The following is a 21,288-nucleotide window of genomic DNA, read 5'->3' on the forward strand; positions in this document are numbered from 1 at the left end:
ATCCAGTTGGGGGCTAGCCAGCTGGCCTTTCACCCCCAAAAGCCGACAGGGTGGGCAGTTATCATTCACATGAGTGGTAGTTGGTTCCAGAAAATAGTCACCTTGGTTTTCTCTGTGAAGTGAGATGAGGTCTTTCTTTTTCCATTTATATCTTTCCTTTCTTCTTCCTTTATGATACCCAAAGCAGTGTACATGTGGCTTCCATAGGGTCGCCCATCCAAACTCTGACCAGACTTGAACCTGTTTAGCTTCAGCAAGGTGGCTACCTCATGTGCCTTCAGACCAGACCCTGGGGCCATCCATCTGGAGTCAACCAAGACAGGAGCAAAGCTGGTTTCAGGTGTGTATCAGTCAGGGACACTAAATTAGTTACAAAACTCCTGGTGGTTTCAGTCTTACAGTGACATGGACATCAATATGAACCAGCCTCTGGAATATGCAATGGCATCAAAGGGTGTTGGCAGGGTGTTGGCAGAAGGAATTAATATCTTAGCACCTCCACCGACCTGGGGAGGAAATTGTTTACAACTTTGCAAGCTCCTCCTGCCTGCTACAAGATGCAGATTCCCACAGCCGTGACAGCAGTGAAAAAGTGAGATTGGAGAACAGCTCACAACTTCCCATGCCAGGTAAGTTTCAGCATATGTCAGAAATAGGAGTGAGATTGCCATTTATGTATTTGTCAGCCTCTCTAAGCACGTTGGCTATGCCAGTGGGAAGAGGCAGATGGATCAACATGCTGAGATGATGTAAATTCTGTATTATAACACAACATTGATTGTAGTACATTGTGTAGAACAACTCATCCTTGGACACTTTGCTGAGCTCACTACAGCGTACAAGAGGAAGGTTTGTTGTCCGTTGTATTTATAAGTTGCTGCAATTCCGCTAGTGATGGGAGATATCCCTGAGATTTATGCAAGATGCTTGGGCTAAAAACCATTAAGTTTGGGGTGAAATAGATCTTTACTGGGTAGCATAAACTGTTGGCGTAGTGGTAGTGACTGGAATGCATATACTGTTCTTTCAGAAGCTTCTGGCTGCCTATTTCTCAATGTGGCTTAACCCTGATTGCACAGAACCCTTCATCCCACACAATCGGAGTTGACAGAGAGGTGAATGGAGAGATTTCAGAGAAGCGGTGCCAGGAGTTTGGTTGTGAACTTTAGGCACAGAATTCTGAATGAGGTTTAAGTTTAAAGTTTCGAACAGGCACTTTGTTTGTGCCAATGGTCAAATAGGACCTTCCAGTTCATCATAGCGAGTGAGTTTGCTTTTATTAAAACACTCAGACTTGGGGTTGCGTTCAGTTGCGTTGCTCCAGTGAAGGGAGGTTTTTGACCCAGCAGATGCCTGCATCAGTGGATCAGGAATGGAGGGCAACTTCTGCATATTCGCACACATACACACACCTTGCAGACTCCATTGCCCACTCTTCTCTAGAGGCTTGGTGGACACTTTGGAACAGCATGGGAAGTGGCACCAGAGGCCGCAGAGGGGAGGGCAAATAATCAAAAATAGCCACCCATCCCATTTGGCTAACAGGTGCTTCTGCTGAATTAAAGAAGCTTCCGTCAACAGAATGATACAACCCTTTAATAGTACAAGTGGGGCATGCCACAAAATGTTGGACTGTGGTGAGCTGGTCCTGTGCAGCTTTTTGGCCAGGTAAAAAGGTAAAGGGACACCTGACCATCAGGTCCAGTCATGTCCGACTCTGGGGTTGCGGCGCTCATCTCACTCTATAGGCCGAGGGAGCCGGTGTTTGTCCGCAGACAGCTTCCGGGTCATGTGGCCAGCATGACTAAGCCGCTTCTGGTGAACCAGAGCAGCGCACGGAAACGGCATTTACCTTCCCACCAGAGCGGTACCTATTTATCTACTTGCACATTGATGTGCTTTCGAACTGCTAGATTGGCAGGAGCTGGGTCCGAGCAATGGGAGCTCACCCCGTCATGGGTATTCAAACCGCCGACCTTCTGATCGGTAAGCCCTAGGCTCTGTGGTTTAGACCACAGCACCAGCCGCGTCCCAGGTAGCTGTGTCCTTTTCCACTCCCCCAGCTCCCCCCTAGCTTCCTGTTATTTTACTCCAACAGATACTTAGTGGTTTCTGGCCATGGAACATGCTCAGCCCTCATCGGGCTCTGCACCCCTTGGGCTTATTTTCTTTCTGTCCTACTTTCTCTCTCTCTCTTCAAACACACACACACACACACACACACACACACACACACACACACACACACACACACCCTGCAAGCCTTGGTGTTTTCCAAAGCCTGGGGTTACCCCCCTCTTGTGCATGGATAATGTTATTCTTATGTTTTGGCTGCGTAAATTTTGATACTAAATTAATTCCCTATTAGTAGATAGGACTTTATGGGCAAGGAAACGGAGTTGTTTACCTGCTGTCTCTTAAGATGTGTTTCAACCTCAGTTTGAAGCATCTGAAGGCAAGCCTGTATCAGGAAATTTTTAATGTCTTAATGTTTTACAATTTTTTTATGTGCTGTAAGCCACCCAGAGTGGTAAACCCAGCCAAATGGGTGGGGTATAAATACAACAACAACAAACAAACAAACAAACAAACAAACAAACATTTTGTGCTGTAATTTTTATTACCTGCACCCCTTTAATCTTTCCTGTTGTTGTCTAAATGTTTACTTACACAGGCAAGTAAAGAGAACCTTAACTAGTTGGCATGAATTTCACTCTGTCCAAGATGCTGATGCTGATTGCATTCTTCTTTGTGGGTATCTTTTCAACCATCTTTGACAGGCGGTATTCCCACTGGACTTTACTATTGCTCAGGATTATGATAAGGTAAGTGTTTACCTAGGGAGATATATGGGGTGACTTGTAATGCCTCGGTCAAAGAGAGGCGAGCATCAGCATGCATGGTCTTACATAAAACCTGGGTGAGAGATCACACAGGAGTTCCTCACCCTTGGCTCTGAATCCTACCCCTACCCCTTGCCTTGGGGAATATCTTTTGGAGAAGAAAAGGCTAAGGAGTAAACCCTACACAAGCGTGGAGTCCCCAAGATGGTTGGATGGTGCTTTGCACGCCTCCTTCCAGCAACTCTTGCAGCCAAACATATTGCTCTGCTTTCCTTTGGACTACATCAGCGAGGCTGAGAGGAGGGTCTTGTTGTCTGGGCAGCCCAGGATCTCTGTACACTCTGCCCAGGTCTGTGCCCCAGGGATGTCACTTTGGTGGTGCTAACGCAGTGGTTAGACTTCACCCCCAGAGGCACACTCCATTGTCTCTGCGAGACAGACAGATCCCAACAACTACAGCTTGCTACAGGTTTGCCATCATCTTTGGCCAGAACAGTAAACGTATGAACTAAGAAGGGATTCTTTAACTGTGATTCCTCCATCGCAGGGGTTTGGACCAGATGACCTTCCAACTCAATTCCATATTGGTACAGGAAGTACAAGTTAGGTCGGTTGGCATTTTAATGCAAACCAAAACTAATTTCTCCTTACGGTAGAGTTAGGCAGCTCCTCCTTCCACTCCTCGCTTTAAGTGGAAGTGCTTGCTCTGAAGAACTTCCAGTCTCTTCATCTTGCTTTGCTCTGTGCTTTTAGGTGCAAGCGTCTGAAGAGGGGCATGAAGGTGAAATTCGTTGAACATGAGGGCTACAGGTTCTGTTACTCCTGCCGAGGGAAACCAGGCTCCCAGCCATCCATGCTGATGCTTCATGGTTTCTCATTCAACAAAGATATGTGGCTGGACACCATCAAAGTAGGTTTCAATTTTTCCATTCGGGCAACTTTGATGTCTCTTTTGTGCCTTCCCTGAGACTGTTGGAAATGACCAGACGTATCCAATTTTTACACCTTCAGCATTTGACTTGGGGCATTCCCCCCCCCCCCAAGTCGTTGTCGAAAAGGCAAGAGTTTCCCCGGTGAGACGTAAAGCTGCCCTAAGGACCCACAGCATCTTCATCTTTCTGTAGTGCAGGGGTTGGGGGCATCATGTGGCTGTTGGACTCCAACTCCCATCAGCACCAACCGCAATGGCCAATGGAATAGTTGAGAGGAACTTTACTCCAGCAACATCTGGAGGAGCCATAGTTTCCCTACCCTTGATGCAATGTGTTAAGATGCCATACCTGGATCAAAGTTGTGGAAGTACAGCTGTGATGCCAGGCTTGTTGGTCAAGCAAAGGGAGCCAAGCTGGTCACCCCCAGCTGCTATTGGGCTACGACTCCTGCAGGCCCCATGGCCAATAGTCAGGGATGGTCCCATAAGCCATGTGGTTGGCCACTGCGAGAACAGCACGCTGGACTAGATGTTCCCTTCTAATGTTCCTGTGGTGTGAGTTGTAATCCAGTAACAACCTGAAGGCATCACGTCGGCTGCTCCTGGGTTGGGAGATGCATGATTGTCGCATTAGAGTTAAAGTCTGGCGTTCAGCTTCATTAAATTTTTTAATGTATTTTAATATTTGTTGGAAGCCGCCCAGGGTGGCTGGGATACAAATAATAAATTATTATAAATTAAATTATTATAAACCACCTCATGCTGGAACGCCCTCCCAATAGATGGCAAAGAGATAAACAACTACCTGACATTTAGAAAATGTCTGAAGGCAGCCCTCCAGCCCTGCAGGACTAATTGCAGCCGTTAAGAGTCGTCAACAGGTTTTCCACACCTATCAGCTGATCACCCATTCCCACCACCCTTCTGAGTAATACCCCTCCCCAGTCCCTCACTGTATTTAAGGGTTTGGTGACTTCCGTCTCAGTGTATCTGAAGAAGTGTGCATGCACACGAAAGCTCATACAGTACCAAGAACAAACTTAGCTGGTCTCTAAGGAGCTACTGGAAAGAATTTTTTATTTTATTTTGTTTTGACTATGGCAGACCAACACGGCTACCCACCTGTAACTGAAGGCAGCCCTGTTTAGGGAAGTTTTTAATGTGCGACATTTTAATGTATTTTAATCTTTGTTGGAAGCCGCCCAGAGTGGCTGGGGAAACCCAGCCAGATGGGCGGGTTACAAATTATAAATTATTATTATTATTATTATTATTATTATTATTATTATTCTCCTGGGGGGGGGGTGAGGCACCATATCATAAAGAGGGAGTGGACAACCAAGTGGTACATCTTATTGTTTGCATCATCTTGCATCTCAGGCATTGCAGCTCTACCTTTTTAACTTAATCCTATCTACCCACTCCATAATACACTCAAACGTTTTCTCACTGTATATCCTTCTTTATACCATAGGCTAAAGAAGGGTGTGATGGTATTTGGGCACATCAACCACTCCACCCCTTCAATAATGACCAGCCCAATTATGGTTGCTTTGAATCCTCGGTCTCATTTCCGATGCCGTCTTTCCTCAGCTCTTTCCTAAGGACCTCCACGTGGTCTGCCTTGACATGCCTGGCCATGGGGAAACCACTCGCCTGCTGGCAGAAAGTTACACGGCAGTTAACCAAGCTAAAATGATACACCAGGTAAGGCTGGCAAGCATGTGGTTCTGGACTGATAAGGGCGTCACCGCCGCTGATCAATGAAGTATGGAGATTGCCTTGGCTCCGATTGCTTAAGCCGGAGCCAAGGAGCTGGTTTTGCAATCGCTCACCATCAGGGTGCATTGCAGCTTTCCCATCCCTGCAAAAGGAGACGTCTCCTCGGCTTTCCTTGAAAATCTTCCCACTCCACAGCCTCTGCTGGCTATTATTTTAAAGAGAATTCAAAGTAGGAATGATTGGCAGCAACTAGGGACTTGCTTGGGAAATTCCCTAAAACGGTACTGACAACTTTCCTTCTTCTTCTTCTTTGGCGATCACTCGTAGCCAAGTAAGATTGTCCTCCATAAACACAGTTTTAACAGTGAGTCCATAAGTGACTGTGGAGGCGAATTCTGGATCCACACGTCCATGGGCGTCGCGAGGGGGGCGGTCCGCCCCGGGTTCCAGGGGAGGGGGGGGTGACACTTGGGCCAGCCCTGCACCGCCAGCGGGCCCCGAGCAAGCCGCTTCACCCCGCGGCATGTCTGGGGTCCGCCCGCCGGCGCCGCTATGGGGCTGCCCTGCGCGATTGGGATGGGGAAGCCCCAGGAGCCAGCGCTCACTCGGCGGGTTGCCGCTGGAGCAGCAGCACTGGCGGGATGGACTGCTTAGTCCATCTCAGCTGGCGCTGCTGCTCCAGCGGCGACCGAGTGACCCGCCGAGCGAGCGCTGGCTCCTGGGGCTTCCCCGTCCGTGCTGCTTTAAAGCAGCCACTGGAGCAGCAGCGCCGGCAAGATGGACTGGGAGCAAGCGCAGTCTGTCCTGATGCATGCGTTGTGATGTCACGACGCATGCGTCAGGATACCCTGCCCCCAGGGGGTGCCTCCGCGCAGCAACGCCGCCCCGGGCGCCCAAAAGGCTTCCTACGCCTCTTCTCCAGTTGGAGCCCTTGCAGGCCAGTGTTTCTCAGTTGTTGGTATTTATACTTTTTTTTTAAGATTTGCCTTGAAAAAGTCTTTAAACCTCCTTTGTTGACCACCGGCATTACGCTTTCCATTTTTAAGTTTGGAATAGAGTAGTTGCTTTGGAAGACGATAATCAGGCATCCGCAGAACATGACCAGTCCAATGAAGTTGATGTTGAAGAATCATTGCTTTAACATTCAGCTTAACCTCATGCTTCTTCTTTCAGTTTGTTGAGTGCATTGGCCTGAACCAAAAGCCTTTCCACCTGGTTGGCATGTCCATGGGCGGAACAATTGCTGGTATTTATGCGGCTCAGTATCCATCTGATGTCTCTTGCTTGTCTCTCCTTTGCCCACCTGGTGAGTGTATGAGGCAGGGGTGGGGAATGTCAAGACCTGGGAACCAGATGCAACCCCCACCCCAACCCTCAGGCCTCTCTATTTCATCCTCAAAACTCTCCCCAGGTCACACCCTCTCACCAGCCTTGCTTTGCATCCCAGATTCCTGGCTGCAATTGAACACTGATGATTGCATCTTGCTTGTCTGACTGAAGGATAGAGAGGATTGTGTGAGTGGCACTGTGGGTTAAACCACAGAGCCTAGGGCTTGCCGATCTGAAGGTCGGCGGTTCGAATCCCCACAATGGGGTGAGCTCCCATTGCTCAGTCCCAGCTCCTGCCCCCCTAGCAGTTCGAAAGCACGTCAAAAGTGCAAGTAGATAAATAGGTACCGCTCCGGCGGGAAGGTAAACGGCGTTTCCATGCGCTGTTCTGGTTCGCCAGATGTGGCTTTGTCATGCAGGCCACATGACCTGGAAGCTGTACGCCGGCACCCTTGGCCAGTAACGCAACCCCAGAGTTGTCTGTGACTGGACCCAATGATCAGGGGTGCCTTTACCTTTATATGGAAACTAGCCCTATACTATTAAAGCACATTCTCCCCCTCAAAGAATCCTGGGCACTGCAGTTTACCCCTCACAGAGTTCCCGTTCCCAGCAACACATAACAAACTACCATGCCCAGAATTCTTTGAGGTTGAAAAATGTGTTTTGAATGTATTCAAAAGGTACATTGTATTGTTCTCAGTGCTGCTCAGAGAGTAGTTTCTCTTCACAGACAGACACAGTGGTACCTTGGTTTTCAAACATAATCTATTCCGGAAGACCGTTTGAGTTCTGGAACGTTCGAAAACTGAGGCCCAAAGGGAGGCCTGCAAATTTAATTGAGAAAATTGAGAAACACTCAACGGAAGCCGTTCGACTTCTGAGGCGCTTTCGAAAACCGAGGTACCACTGTATACGGATATATACAATATACGGGGGGGGGGGAACCTAACCCATACATTCTTACATAAATTTGAAATTATTATCCTAAAACATACATGAATATTAATAGCGTACCACGTTTGACAACTGTGCTAGGACTATTGAGGTAGCTACCAGCAATATCCCTTGCTCCATTAGCTCACTCCAGTCCCAACTTCTATTCCAGCCGTTACCAACTTGGCCTTGCAGATATTGCTGGACTACAACTCCAATCAGCCCTTTCCAGCATGCTCTTACTGCCTGGGGCTGATGGGAGTTGTGGTCCAACAACATCTAGATGGGGCCAGGTTGGAAACGGCGATTGTGGGCTTTTCAGCACTGTTCTCTGATACCAGATCCCCCATTTATAGTAACCGGTTGACCAGTAACTACATTTCTAAGCCACACATTTCCTCCCAACTCTTTAGGCCTACGGTATGCAGAAGATAACGAGTTCATCAAACATTTGAAGGCACTGAGGAAATCTACCAACTCACTCAGCAACCCTCTGGTTCCTTTGACCGTAAAACAGGGAGAAAGTTTGCTCAGACTTGGCTTATACCATCCCAGTAATACAAACATGCAGGTGAAGAGGTAGCACCCTGAAAAATTGCAGTGCTCTGGCCTAAAATTTTGTAACGATGTTCCAGACCTTGGCAAGCTTGTCCACCTGCCTGCCTGCCTGCCTGCGTGCCTGCCTGCCTGCCTGCCTTCTGCAGCATTTGGTGGTACAGGCAGGAGAGGAACAAGATGAAATCTGAAACAGAAGGTTGGGTAAATAGACTTAAGTTTGGTGAACTTGCAACTTTTCGTCTGTTAGGGATTCTTAAGCTCAGCTGGTTAGAGTGTGGTGCTGTTAACGCCAAGGTTGCAGGTTCGATCCCCGTATGGGACAGCTGCCTATTACTGAATTGCAGGGGGTTGGGTAAGAAGTCAGGGTTTGGGGAATCGGCTTCCTCCCTGTGGCCGTAAATGAGGACATCAAACGAAAGGAATTCTTACCAGTTAGTTAGTTTCTTTAATAAACACAGAGAAGGGCAAAAGAAAGCATCTAACCAGAATGGCGGTGCTCCCAGTTAAGGTCACCCCCCTCCATCCCTATTAATCCACATCACTCCTACACATAGCTGTCAACTTTTTCCTTTTTTAAAGGGAAATTCCCTTATTCCGAATAGGATTCCTCGCAAGAAAAGGGAAAAGTTGGCAGCTATGCTCCTACATCTTGTAATCTGAGTCTGTAGCCTCTACCCTTTCTGTTTTGCCACTTTCTGAGCTCTCCGAGACTTTGGGGGAAGGGGGGGTGGATACTATCCAGACACTGTGAATCTGTTAACTCTCTCTTCTAGTGTTTCTTCTGTTTGCTGTAGCCCATCCAGTATTTCCCAGCTTCTGCCTTCTGAACTATGTCCCTCTGCAAACCACCGTTCCAAAATCTATACTGTCCTGGGAAGATTCAGGAGCAGGAGCAGGAGGAGGGGGAGGGGAGGCTCCCACCATTCCTCCTCAGTGCAGCCCTCCTCAGCACAGTCCCTGACTGCTAGATGATCCTCAGGGTCTCTTCCAACTCTACAATTCTATGAATACATGATTTAGCTGTGATTGCTGTATTGCAGAGAGTCTTCTTCTTCTTCTTCTTCTTCTTCTTCTTCTTCTTCTTCTTCTTCTTCTTCTTCTTCTTCTTCTTCATCATCATCATTATTCTACCTCACCCATCTAGCTGGGTTACCCCAGCCACTCTAGGCCACCCTTGGGATCCCTCCCAAGACTACATTTCTATGCTTCAAAGGTCCGTATAGTTAAAGCTATGGTTTTCCTAGTAGTGATGTATGGAAGTGAGAGCTGGACCATAAAGAAGAATTGATACTTTTGAATTATGGCGCTGGAGGAGACCCTTGAGTGCCCCATGGACTGCAAGAAGATCAAGCCTATCCATTCTGAAGGAAATCAGCCCTGAGTGCTCACTGGAAGGACAGATCCTGAAGCTGAGGCTCCAATACTTTGGCTACCTCATGAGAAGAGAAGACTCCCTGGAAAAGACCCTGGTGTTCGGAAAGACTGAGGGCACAAGGACAAGGGGACGACAGAGGACGAGATGGTTGGACAGTCTGACCAAACTGCGGGAGGCAGTGGAAGACAGGAGTGCCTGGCGTGCTCTGGTCCATGGGGTCACGAAGAGTCGGACACGACTAAATGACTAAACAACAACAACAACAACAATTAGGAGAGAGCTCCCACATCCCTGTCTTCGAAGGAACTGCACTGGGAAACTTCATCCATCCATTCATTATATAGTGCCATCAATCTGCATGATGCTTTACAGAGGATAGGTCTCTGCCTGAAGAGCATAAGACAATATAAACGGCGAAATGGCAGGAAAAGAGGGCAAGTGCAGTCAGACTTAAAAGTTGCATGTGTTGAGGTTTGGCTTGGAACACGTGGAAGCTGCCTTATTTTGGTCAGACCATTGGTTTTGTCTGCAGGGGTTGCCAACCTTTCCAGGCCTTCTTACTTTTCTTTTTTCTTCTTCGTCCCCTTAGCTCCTAAAGGGCTATCTGGAAGACAGGAGGCCACACAAGTCTTTCTTCTTAAAATGTAAGTTCAATAGCATTGGCTGCATTTCACAGACGCTGATCCGGGTTTCCTATCAATATGCTAGATGGAACAAAGATATGCAGCCCTGCTCAGCTGTTGTCTTGAGGCAGCAGATTTGCTGCTTGAAGAAGTATGGCTACACCTATGCTCAGCTTAGCTTGCATCCGCACCATACAGTTAAAGCCAGGGCCGTCTTAACCATTGAGCCTACTGGCACAAGGCGCCAAGGCGCAATGGCCTGGAGGGCGCCTCTGCCCTCCATCCCTGCCGGCAGCGCCCTCCGGCTGCCCGGCAGAGTGCGAGCTGGCCAGCCGCGCCAGGGCACCTGATATGCTTAAGATGGCCCTGGTTAAAGCACTCTTGTACCACGTTTAACAGTCAGGGAAACTCCTGGGAACTGTAGTTAAGGATGCTGTGAGTTGTAGGTCTGTGTAGTCAGTAGAGGGTGTGGTGTCCATTGGGATAAGTAGAGCGTTAGGCAGGAGGCAAACAGTAGGTGGAGCCAGAGACAACCGGTCAACTAATTATAGTTTTGCCCCTTCCCTCCTCCCTGCTTGAGTTCTACAAGGACATTGCTAAGACTTAAGGTGAAGGAAGCTGATAGCAGATGCCACCCTCTGGACTGGTTGTATGGAAGAAGGCAGGTAGGTGGGGGCTGGAAGAAGGCAGATTGAGGTGGGTGTCAGTGCCCCATTTGCTCTAACCGACCAGCCTCCATTTCATCCTTAGCAAACTACAGTTCCCAGCATTCCTTAAGGGGAAGCCATGACTGTGAAAGCGGTATAAGAGTTTGTTAAATGTATGGTGTGAATGTGGTCTTGCACAGAGGCAGATTTAGGGCAGTGCAACCGGTTCTGCCGCACCGGGTGCCAAGCCTAGGGGGCGCTGCAGGGCACCGCAACTATGATGTAGTCAATTGATCAGAACAGAAGGGGGTGGGATTTTGACCTCGTACAGGGCTCTGCTGAAATTTGAAAGACCAAAATCTGCCCCACCTTGTGTATTTGTAAATAAACACAAATATTACACAAAAACATGCCATACGTCTCCAGATGCCATTAAGACTCCAATTCCCATGAGCCTCAGCTAGCACAGCCAATGATGAGATAATAGGAATTGTAGTCCAGCAACAGCTGTGGGGAGAAGGGGGCACAGGGGCTTCATGCCTGCTGACTTTAGGCATTCCTTTGCTTCGTCACAGAAAAGTGTCAGGACTGCATCACATATCACATTTTATGTCTGTAAAGGTAAAGGGACCCTTGACCATAAGGTCCAGTCGTGGACGACTCTGGGGTTGCAGTGCTCATTTCGCTTTACTGGCTGAGGGAGCCGGCATACAGCTTCCGGGTCATGTGGCCAGCATGACTAAGCCGCTTCTGGCGAACCAGAGCAGCGCACGGAAACACCGTTTACCTTCCCGCCGGAGCGGTGTCTATTTATCTAACTGCACTTAGACGTGCTTATCTGCATTTTTCCACTGACAATAAACAGACCAGGGGGCAATGCACACTGCATTAAGACAGGACACACTTTTTTCATGTGTGGAGCTGGTCCTGTGTTTCTAAGACGACATGCAAAGTGACCCTCTGATGATTCAAAATGGTTTGAACGTGGTTGTTGGGCTTCTGGGTCTCTCTTCTGCTGCGAAACTGACACACACCTAACTTAAGGGGAACAAGCCTGGAAATGTGCAACAGTAAAACGACTACAGAAACAGGCCTGACTCTGCTTCTTTCTTGGAAAAGGCTTTTTGGACATGTCCAGCATGGAGTCCAGGTACAGCTTGCATGACAGCATGAGCAAGATCAGGGCTCCAGCGCAAATCATCTGGGGAAGGGAGGACAAGGTAAGCTAACTGGTTAAATCAGCAATGGTACACTGGGCTAAAGATTTAGGTCATCGTATTGACATGGCCTCATGGGGAAAAACTGCGGAGAGTCCATTTTACTTCAAAGGAAAAATTTCATGAAAATGATATACAGGTGGTATTTAATGCCAAATAAATTAGCAAAGATGTATGGACTATGTTCAATAAATTCTGGAAGTGTAAACATAAGGAATGGACAAAGCACGATGTATTTGTAGGTAGAGTAAGACAGATGTAACAAATTGAGAGAACTGTACATGAAATGGTCCTGAACTGGTCTCCTGCAGTGTGCTTCAGTAATAATAATAATAATAATAATAATAATAATAATAATAATAATAAATTTATTTATTTATACCCCGCTCATATGGCTGGGTTTCCCTAGCCACTCTGGGCAGCTTCCAGCAAAATATTAAAAACTTCCCTAAACAGGGCTGCCTTCAGATGTCTTCTAAAAGTCAGATAGTTGTTTATTTCCTTGACATCTCATGGGAGGGTGTTCCACAGGGCGGGTGCCACTACCAAGAAGGCCCTCTGCCTGGTTCCCTGTAACTTGGCTTCTTGCAGTGAGGGAATCGCCAGAAGGCCCTCGGCGCTGGACCTCTGTGTCTGGGCAGAGCGATGGGGGTAGAGACGCTCCTTCAGGTATACTGGGTCAAGGCCGTTTAGGGCTTTAAAAGTCAGAACCAACACTTTGAATTGTGCCCGGAAACATACTGGGAGCCTATGTAGGTCTTTCAGGACCGGTGTTTTGTGGTCTTGGCGGCCACTCCCAGTCACCATTCTGGATTAGTTGTAGTTTCTGGGTCACCTTCAAAGGTAGCCCCACGTACAGCGCATTGCAGTAGTCCAAGTGGAAGATAACCAGAACATGCACCACTCTGGCAAGACAGTCTGCGGGCAGGTAGGGTCTCAGCCTGCGTACCAGACAGAGGTGGTAAACCCTGGATACAGAATTGACCTGTGCCTCCATGAACAGCTGTGAGTCCAAAATGACTCCCAGGCTGCGCACCTGGTCCTTCAGAGGCACAGTTACCCCATTCAGGACCAGGGAGTCCTCCACACCTGCCCGCCCCATCCCCCCAAAACAGTACTAAAAGTACTTCTCTCTTGTCAGGATTCAACTTCAATCTGCTAGCCGCCATCTATCCTCCAACCGCCTCCTCCAGACACTCACACAGTTAGGAGATTGCTCAGCTTCCCTGGCTGAAACACTATGCTATGAAGGGCTGCTATCCATATTGGCTACACTCTGCCTCCATAGCTGCTGCTGGGAGTGCTTTTGTGCTTAGGTTCTTGACCGTGGGCTTCCCATAGGCACTTGGTTGGCCACTGTGAGAACAGGATGCTGGACCAGATGGACCAATGGCCTGATCCAACAGGGCTTCTCCTTATGTTCTTGTATTTAAAATAGGACTTGCTTGGTTTCAACGGCCTTTCATTTCCAAAGGTAGCGGGCACGGATGGCTAGAGGGGACCCAGGCCCGTTACTTTTCAAGCTGGCCCCCTGACAAGACTACAGGAAGATACGATTTGGTGAACATTAGGGGAAGTATCCGGGAGTCGAGATTGTGGATTTTGCTAAGAGACCCTTACATTTCCCCCAATGAATATAGATTGTTGTAGCTGGGAACTGGGGCAGTGAGACTTTTGTCCTCAAAGTGCATCTCCATCAGTATTGCACTTCTGATCCGGGCTGGGCTTCCCTGTGGCTGCTGTTAACATTAACCAAAAATTCCAGGAGATGCTGATCTCCTGCATCATATCCAGTTGCACCCTAATATCTTTGTCTAAGCAGTATATATATATATATTAAATTAAAACAATGACCCCACTCAATGGACTAGAATGTGGTCTAAACCTCCCTTTAAATCCATCTCAGCTAAAAGAAAAGAACTCACCCTGAAACTCACTTACAGATGGTACCTAACACCACGGAAACTGGCGCTGATACACCCAGGAGCCTCACCAAAATGCTGGAGGGGCTGTACTTCCACAGGCACATACCTCCACATGTGGTGGGAATGTCCCAAAATCCAACTCTTCTGGACATCAGTCATACAAGAAATATGCAAAATAACTAAGCAAGTATTAGAAGTTACTCCAGAACTGACCCTACTGAACATCTTCCAAGATAATAACTCACATTATAAAGAGCTCATAACCCACCTACTCTCAGCAGCCAGAAGCATCATAGCCAGACACTGGAGATACCTTTCAGGAGTAAACATGGAACAATAGTATCAAATACAGTGGTACCTCGCAAGACGAATGCCTCACGCAACGAAAAATTCGCTAGATGAAAGGGTTTTGCGATTTTTTAGGTAACTCGCAAGACGAATTTTTCTATGGTCGCGCTTCGCAAGACGAAAATTTCAATGCATTCCTATGGGAATTAAATTTCAATGGATTACTATGGGAAACCGTGCTTCGCAAGACAAATTTTTCACAATATGAAACGACTCGCGGAACGAATTAATTTTGTCTTGCGAGGCACCACTGTAGTATGGTAACAGCCTTATTAGAAAAACTAACCAATAAACTGAAACTGACACAGGGATAAATAGAAGAAGATACCTTCACTCCGGTATGGTTCTCTTTACATACATAACCCAACAAGACAACAACAAGAATCCACCCACAGCATACGAATCAATCTCGCTAACCTGATCCAAAAATACACACACACACACACCTCACACTCACACACATAAACAAATATCACTACATCCAGTGTGGTGTAGTGGTTAAGAGTGGTGGACTCGTAATCTGGTGAACCGGGTTCGCGTCTCCGCTCCTCCACCTGCAGCTGCTGGGTGACCTTGGACTAGTCACACTTCTTTGAAGTCTCTCAGCCCCACTCACCTTACAGAGTGTTTGTTGTGGGGGAGGAAGGGAAAGGAGAATGTTAGCCGCTTTGAGACTCCTTCGGGTAGTGATAAAGCGGGATATCAAATCCAAACTCCCCCTCCTCCTCCTCTTCTTCTTCTTCTTCATCCAACCAAAGACAACCAACCACACCTTTAGGCCACCCCCAACCTCTCACCCCCAAAGAAATACAACAAGCGAATAGTAAGAGAACTCACCCAAGTGATGCTGACACAAACCCCCCCACACACTAAGTAGAAGAATAGAAGTATAACCCCTCCCCCTCCTCCCCCCACTTTTCTTCCCAACCTAAATACTGCATGCAACATTAATGTCTCGCAACATATGAAACTGATCTGTAGAAAACACAACTTGCGAAAAAAGACACGTATTTTTGTAAACTGAGAAATCTTTAATAAAAATAAAATAAATAAATAAATTTATACAATGCACACATTGTTTTGTTATTTAGGTGATGGATCCTTCTGGAGCGGAAATGTTAGCCAAAGCCATCCCTGCCTCCCAAGTCCATATGTTGGAGAAATGTGGACACTTCATCACTCTCGATAGGCCCAGGAAACTGTCAAAACTTCTTTTGGAATTCCACTATTCAGTCTGTGGCACAGCAGAAAATAAGAAGGTGGCATAAAGCTCGCCAAGGATGGAGGAGCAGTTCATGAAGACTCAAGGCAACTTGGTACCTCAGAAAGGAAATGACATTTTAAATGTCTGTGAATGTTCCCCTCCCCCCTGCATTTTTCACAACTAAAGTTTTATGGAATGTGATATATGGGCTCTCCACAGGGCTCAGACAGAACTGAGGAATTTGCGTGCTTCATTTTCCATGTCACAACTTGTAATTAGGCCACGCCAGTGGGGAGAAACCAACCAACTTGTAGGTATTAGATTTCAGATTGCAATCCTATCTAGGGGCGAGCCCCATCGAATGCACTGGAAGACATTTATAAGTAAACATGTGAAGCATTGCACCAGATGGCTGCATTGTTATGCGTACTTAACTGGGAATAAGTTCTCTTGAACTCCGACGGGTGCAACACTGCAGAAAAAACATTAAAACTGTGGAGGATAAAACAGGTCTTCTCAAACTAAGGAATAATGTTTTGAAATACGGTGAAATCATCTAAGCCACATGGCATTTCAGAAGACTTTCCCCCATTTTGAAACTGAACTGCATCCGCCTTATCAGTTACAGGTAGGTAGCCATGTTGGTCTTCCATAGTCAAAACAAAATAAAAGCTCATACGAAATAAAAGCACACGAAAGCTCATACCAAGAACAAACTTGGTACTGGAAGGATTTTTTGTATTTTTTATTTTGTTTTGCATCCACTTATGAAATCTTTGCTTGATCTTGACCTGTTGCCAACAAGTCACCCAGCCGCCTCCTATTAATATTTGACCTATGCATAGCCTTCTCCTCTGTACATGCGTGCCCACTGTGGCACCAGCCCTTTCAATTGCTGCTGCCCTTTCATGGAGCCCTGTATCATGCCACTTTAAACAGCCATGGCTTCCCCCTCCCCACAAATCCTGAGTACTGTATTGGTGGCGGGTGCTGAGAATTGTCTGGAGACCTCCATTCCCCTCACAAAGCTACAATTCCCAGAGTTCCCTGGGAAGAGGGGTTCTGTGGATTGTAGGTCTGTGAAGGGAATGGAGGGGTCTCCAAACAATTTCCCCCACCCTTAACGAATTACACTTACCAGGAATCCTTTGGGAGAAGCCATGAATGCTCAATGGCATGAGAGTGCTTTAAATGTGCAAATGGGGCCTCCGCCTTCCCCGCAATGGTGAGACGTGTTGTCAATTCATAAATTTGCATCTATACATAGAAAACAGCACATGCAAGTTGTATGTTTATCTGCTTCCTCTTGTGGCTTTGCCACATTTCAGACGAACAGCACAAAGCAGTTTAATATAAATGCTAAATCAAGTAAGCAACACTTATTGCTACATAATAATGCCTGCCAAGGAATTGCTTTGGGTGACATCACTCTTCAACAGGTTGCATAACCAATAAATAAACTGGGTACATATTGGAAATGGAATCATCACTTCCTCTTGGAGAAATGAACACCTGGTCAGGTAATGGAAGAAACAACTGAATATTGTAAAACCAGTTTTACAACTGAAGAAGTGTGCATGCACACGAAAGCTCATACCAAGAACAAACTTACGTTGGTCTCTAAGGTGCTACTGGAAGGATTTTTTGATTTTATATTTTGTTTTGTTTTGTCGTGTCCGACTCTTCACGACCTCATGAACCAGAGTACGCCAGGCACTCGTGTCTTCCATACATAATTTGTATGTCTGCCTTTCCACAGTTCAAATCATGGTCGAGGCAGTTTACAATATGAAGAAAAATACATAACTACAGCATAACAAAAGTAGTCAAAAAACAATAAATAAAACAATACAAAATACAAAACCATACTGAACAATTTCCACATAAATCAAAATCTAAAATAAAGATAGAAAACCCCACCAGCAACAACCCCCTGCCAACAATCCCCTCCAGTCCCAGAGCCTGTTCAGCAGCCTCAGCTTTTTTGTAGCTGGAGCCAGTCAAGGCCTCACCCTCCCACGCCAGGTGGGAAAGGCCTGCAAGGCAAGGAGCAGGTCTTCCAGGACTCACAGCCAAGATTTGCTGCTATTGTAACAATCAACAAAGAAAAACAATGGATTACTTGTATGACACTGGTAATTTCTCACCACCTGTCAGATCTGCATTGCGGTTGCTCACGAGTAACCAGGCATGAGTCTCAACTGTCTTTTAACAGTTTACTGGTGCAGACTATTTACAGTGCAGAGAATGTGAAAACATGACCGTCCTAGTCACTTGCAGAATCCAGGAGTGCCGTTTTCTGGCTGTGACCCCAACATAAGAATTTTGGCACCCCAAAGTGCCGCCTCCCCGGTCTCCTTTTGACCCCTCTGTGCAACTGGGGTGACGGAAGTGGCGTGCTCCCCTCACAGCAAAACTCATGAGGTGTGCTGGGGCTCTCAGCAGCATCTCCAAGCCCTTGTCTCGCCTGGCTGCTTCCAGCCTGCCCCTCCCCGCTGGAGGAGTTGCCGCTTTTCCCTCTTGAAGAGGTTTCACTACTGAGGAGGTGTCGGGGCTCTCGGTACATTGACAAGACCTCCCGCCCTGCCGAGGGCAGTTCCCTGACACCACCATTTTCTCATATGGTTGGAGAGTATTTTTTTCGTTTTCCCTTTAAACAATTTTTTCTTCTTCCAAAGACGAATGTTGTGTGTTCCAATTCCTCTGGATTTGTGTAAACCCACTAGTTGGCCAATTCAGGATCCCAAGTGGTGCATTTGGAGGGAGTGGGAAAGATATAACGTCACCCCTCAAAAAACCCTACTACAACAACTACAACTACTACTCCTGAGGCCCTAATTCCACTCATTCTTTCGGGATATTTTAAAGTACAGGTATGTGGACTGAGAACTCCCAGAAATCCAAGCTGGATTTTGAAGTGGCAGAGGAACCTGAGACCAAATTGCAAACATGTGCTGGATTATGGAGAAAGCTAGAGAGTTCCAGAAAAACATCTATTGCTTCATTGACTACGCAAAAACATTTGACTGTGTCGACTACAGTAAACAATGGCAAGTTCTTAAAGAAATGGGAGTGTCTGATCACTTCCTCTGTCTCTTGAGAAATCTCTGTGTGGGACAAGAAGATACAGTTAGAACTGGATAGGGAACAACTGATTGGTTCAAAATTGGGAAAGGAGTATGACAAGGCAGTATGTTGTCTCCCTGCTTATTTAACATATGCAGAATTCATCATGCAACAGGCTGGACTGGATGAATCCCAAGCCAGAATTAAGAATGCCAGAAGAAATATCAACAACCTCAGATATGCTGATGACACAACCTTGATGGCAGAAAGTGAGGAGGAATTAAAGAACCTTTTAATGAGGGTGGAAGAGGAGAGCGCAAAATATGGTCTGAAGCTCAACATCCAAAAAACTAAGATCATGGCCACTGGTACCATCACCTCCTGGCAAATAGAAGGGGAAGAAATGGAGGCAGTGAGAGATTTTACTTTATTGGGTTCCATGATCACTGCAGATGGTGACAGCAGTCATAAAATTAAAAGATGCCTGCTTCTTGGGAGAAAAGCTATGACAAACCTAGACAGCATCTTAAAAAGCAGAGACATCACCTTGCAGACAAAGGTCCATATAGTTAAAGCTATGGTTTTCCCAGTAGTGATGTATGGAAGTGAGAGCTGGACCATAAAGAAGGCTGATCAGGGAAGAATTGATGCTTTTGAATTATGGTGCTGGAGGAGACTCTTGAGAGTCCCATGGACTGCAAGAAGATCAAACCTATCCATTCTGAAGGAAATCAGCCCTGAGTGCTCACCGGAAGGACAGATCCTGAAGCTGAGGCTCCAATACTTTGGCCACCTCATGAGAAGAGAAAACTCCCTGGAAAAGACCCTGATGTTGGGAAATATTGAGGGCACAAGGAGAAGGGGACAACAGAGGATGAGATTTTTGGACAGTGTTCTTGAAGCTACCGTGAGTTTGCCCAAACTGCGGGAGGCAGTGGAAGACAGGAGTGCCTGGCGTGCTCTGGTTCATGGGGTCATGAAGAGTCGGACACGACTAAACAACTAAACACCAACAAAGGCTTAGGAGAAGAGGAATGTTGTTGCCTGTTGCCTAAAGATATGTGTGAGGGACCCTTATTCCCGATCCCTCGCTTTATATGCTTCCCCAAACTGTGTCTCTCCCTAGGTTTCACTGACGACTAAAATGAATCCTAAAGTGTTCATATGGGAGATGTCTCTGGGGTACCTCAGTGCTCCACGTTCGAAAACCTCTTGCCACCTATGGGATCTCCCTCCCCGGGTTCCCAACTACTGCAGCTTGCCTTCCCTTTTGGCAACTGCGTGGCACCTTTGGCTTCACTGCCCAGCCCTCTGTATGACAGGAGAATAAGCAAACCGTTTCCTCTTCCACAGGAAAACTTTGTTCTCTCCCCTTCGTCACACCTCTTAAGGCACTGATGCGCTGCCAGAGTCAACGAACGTTGAAACACAATTAACTTTATTGAGGTAACTTAAATAACATGGATGTCCGGGGTTAATACTGTTACAAATCTTCTTTTCATGTAAGTCAGCTTTGTTACAACATAGCAAGGGTAAAGACCTTTCCTTCCCTTCCCAAAGCCTAACCTCTCGCGAGCTCTCTCCAACCCGCTCACCCTCTAACCCTCTAACCCTCACCAACTGCCCAACTGCCATTCCCCCCTTTTAAAAGGGCGAAAAGCCCCGCCTCCTGCGAGTGAGCCGCCAGTCACATAGAGTGGGTGTTAACTCATACTACGCTGGGCTCCTGACCATACCCAGACCAAGGGTTGATCCGTTACAATATGCAACGAAGGTACCAGGCGAACCTCCCTGGAGAGAGCATTCCACAAGCAGGGAGTCACCACAGGAAAGGCACGCTCTTGTGTTGCTGTCTGTGGAGGAGGCAGACGAAGAAGGACCTCAGATGATGATTTCAGGGTTCAGGTTGCTTCATACGAAGAGAGGCAGTTCAAACAAAATCTACAGTAGTATACCAAAAATAGGCCACAAAATGTCCTGAAGCAAAACAATCACAGCAGAAATCACAACACAGGATGGCCGGAAGAGAATCTTTCCCAAATGATTGAAGGATAAAATTGCACCCACAACATTTTGTGGCAGCTTACACAGATGATCTATGAGATTTGAAATATGCCTGCAGGCTACAATCCGGGAAACATTTTCAGGAATTCAACCTGGGAGCCTTGGCTCTTAAGATTTATGTGAAAGGGATTTCTATCACTGAAGGTGGCATAAGAAAGACCTGGGAATATTTTAGGATTTGTTAATAAAATTCTGGCAAGGTTGCTCATTGCCTTCTTTTTGTTATGGAGATTAACTACTGATGGATCTCAGCAGGCCCGGATTTACTGTGTTTCCCCGAAAATAAGACATACCCATAAAATAAGCCGCAGCAGGATTTCTAAGCATTTGTGCGATATACCTAAGCCATACCCCAAAAATAAGACATAGTGATAGGCGTGGCTATGCAGCGTACTGACGGAGAGCGGTTAAGAAGACGGGCAGCAACTGACATAGTAAAAATAAGACATCCCCTAAAAATAAGCCTTAGTGTGTCTTCTTGAGGAAAAATAAATATAAGA

At 46.8% G+C, this 21,288-nt stretch overlaps 1 protein-coding gene across 1 annotated transcript; it reads left to right on the forward strand.

Moving 5' to 3' along the window:
• Positions 1-579: 579 nt before the first annotated feature.
• Positions 580-15,755, forward strand: LOC117042952 (monoacylglycerol lipase ABHD6-like). Its single transcript, XM_033142578.1, has 9 exons — positions 580-629; positions 2,675-2,825; positions 3,597-3,753; positions 5,368-5,481; positions 6,670-6,802; positions 8,175-8,332; positions 10,284-10,338; positions 12,084-12,184; positions 15,546-15,755. The coding sequence occupies exons 2-9, from the start codon at positions 2,704-2,706 to the stop codon at positions 15,720-15,722; spliced, it is 1,017 nt and encodes a 338-aa protein (XP_032998469.1). The 5' UTR covers positions 580-629; positions 2,675-2,703; the 3' UTR covers positions 15,723-15,755.
• Positions 15,756-21,288: the final 5,533 nt, after the last annotated feature.

This window comes from Lacerta agilis, chromosome 2 (genome assembly GCF_009819535.1).
Source record: "Lacerta agilis isolate rLacAgi1 chromosome 2, rLacAgi1.pri, whole genome shotgun sequence".
Taxonomy (NCBI): domain Eukaryota; kingdom Metazoa; phylum Chordata; class Lepidosauria; order Squamata; family Lacertidae; genus Lacerta; species Lacerta agilis.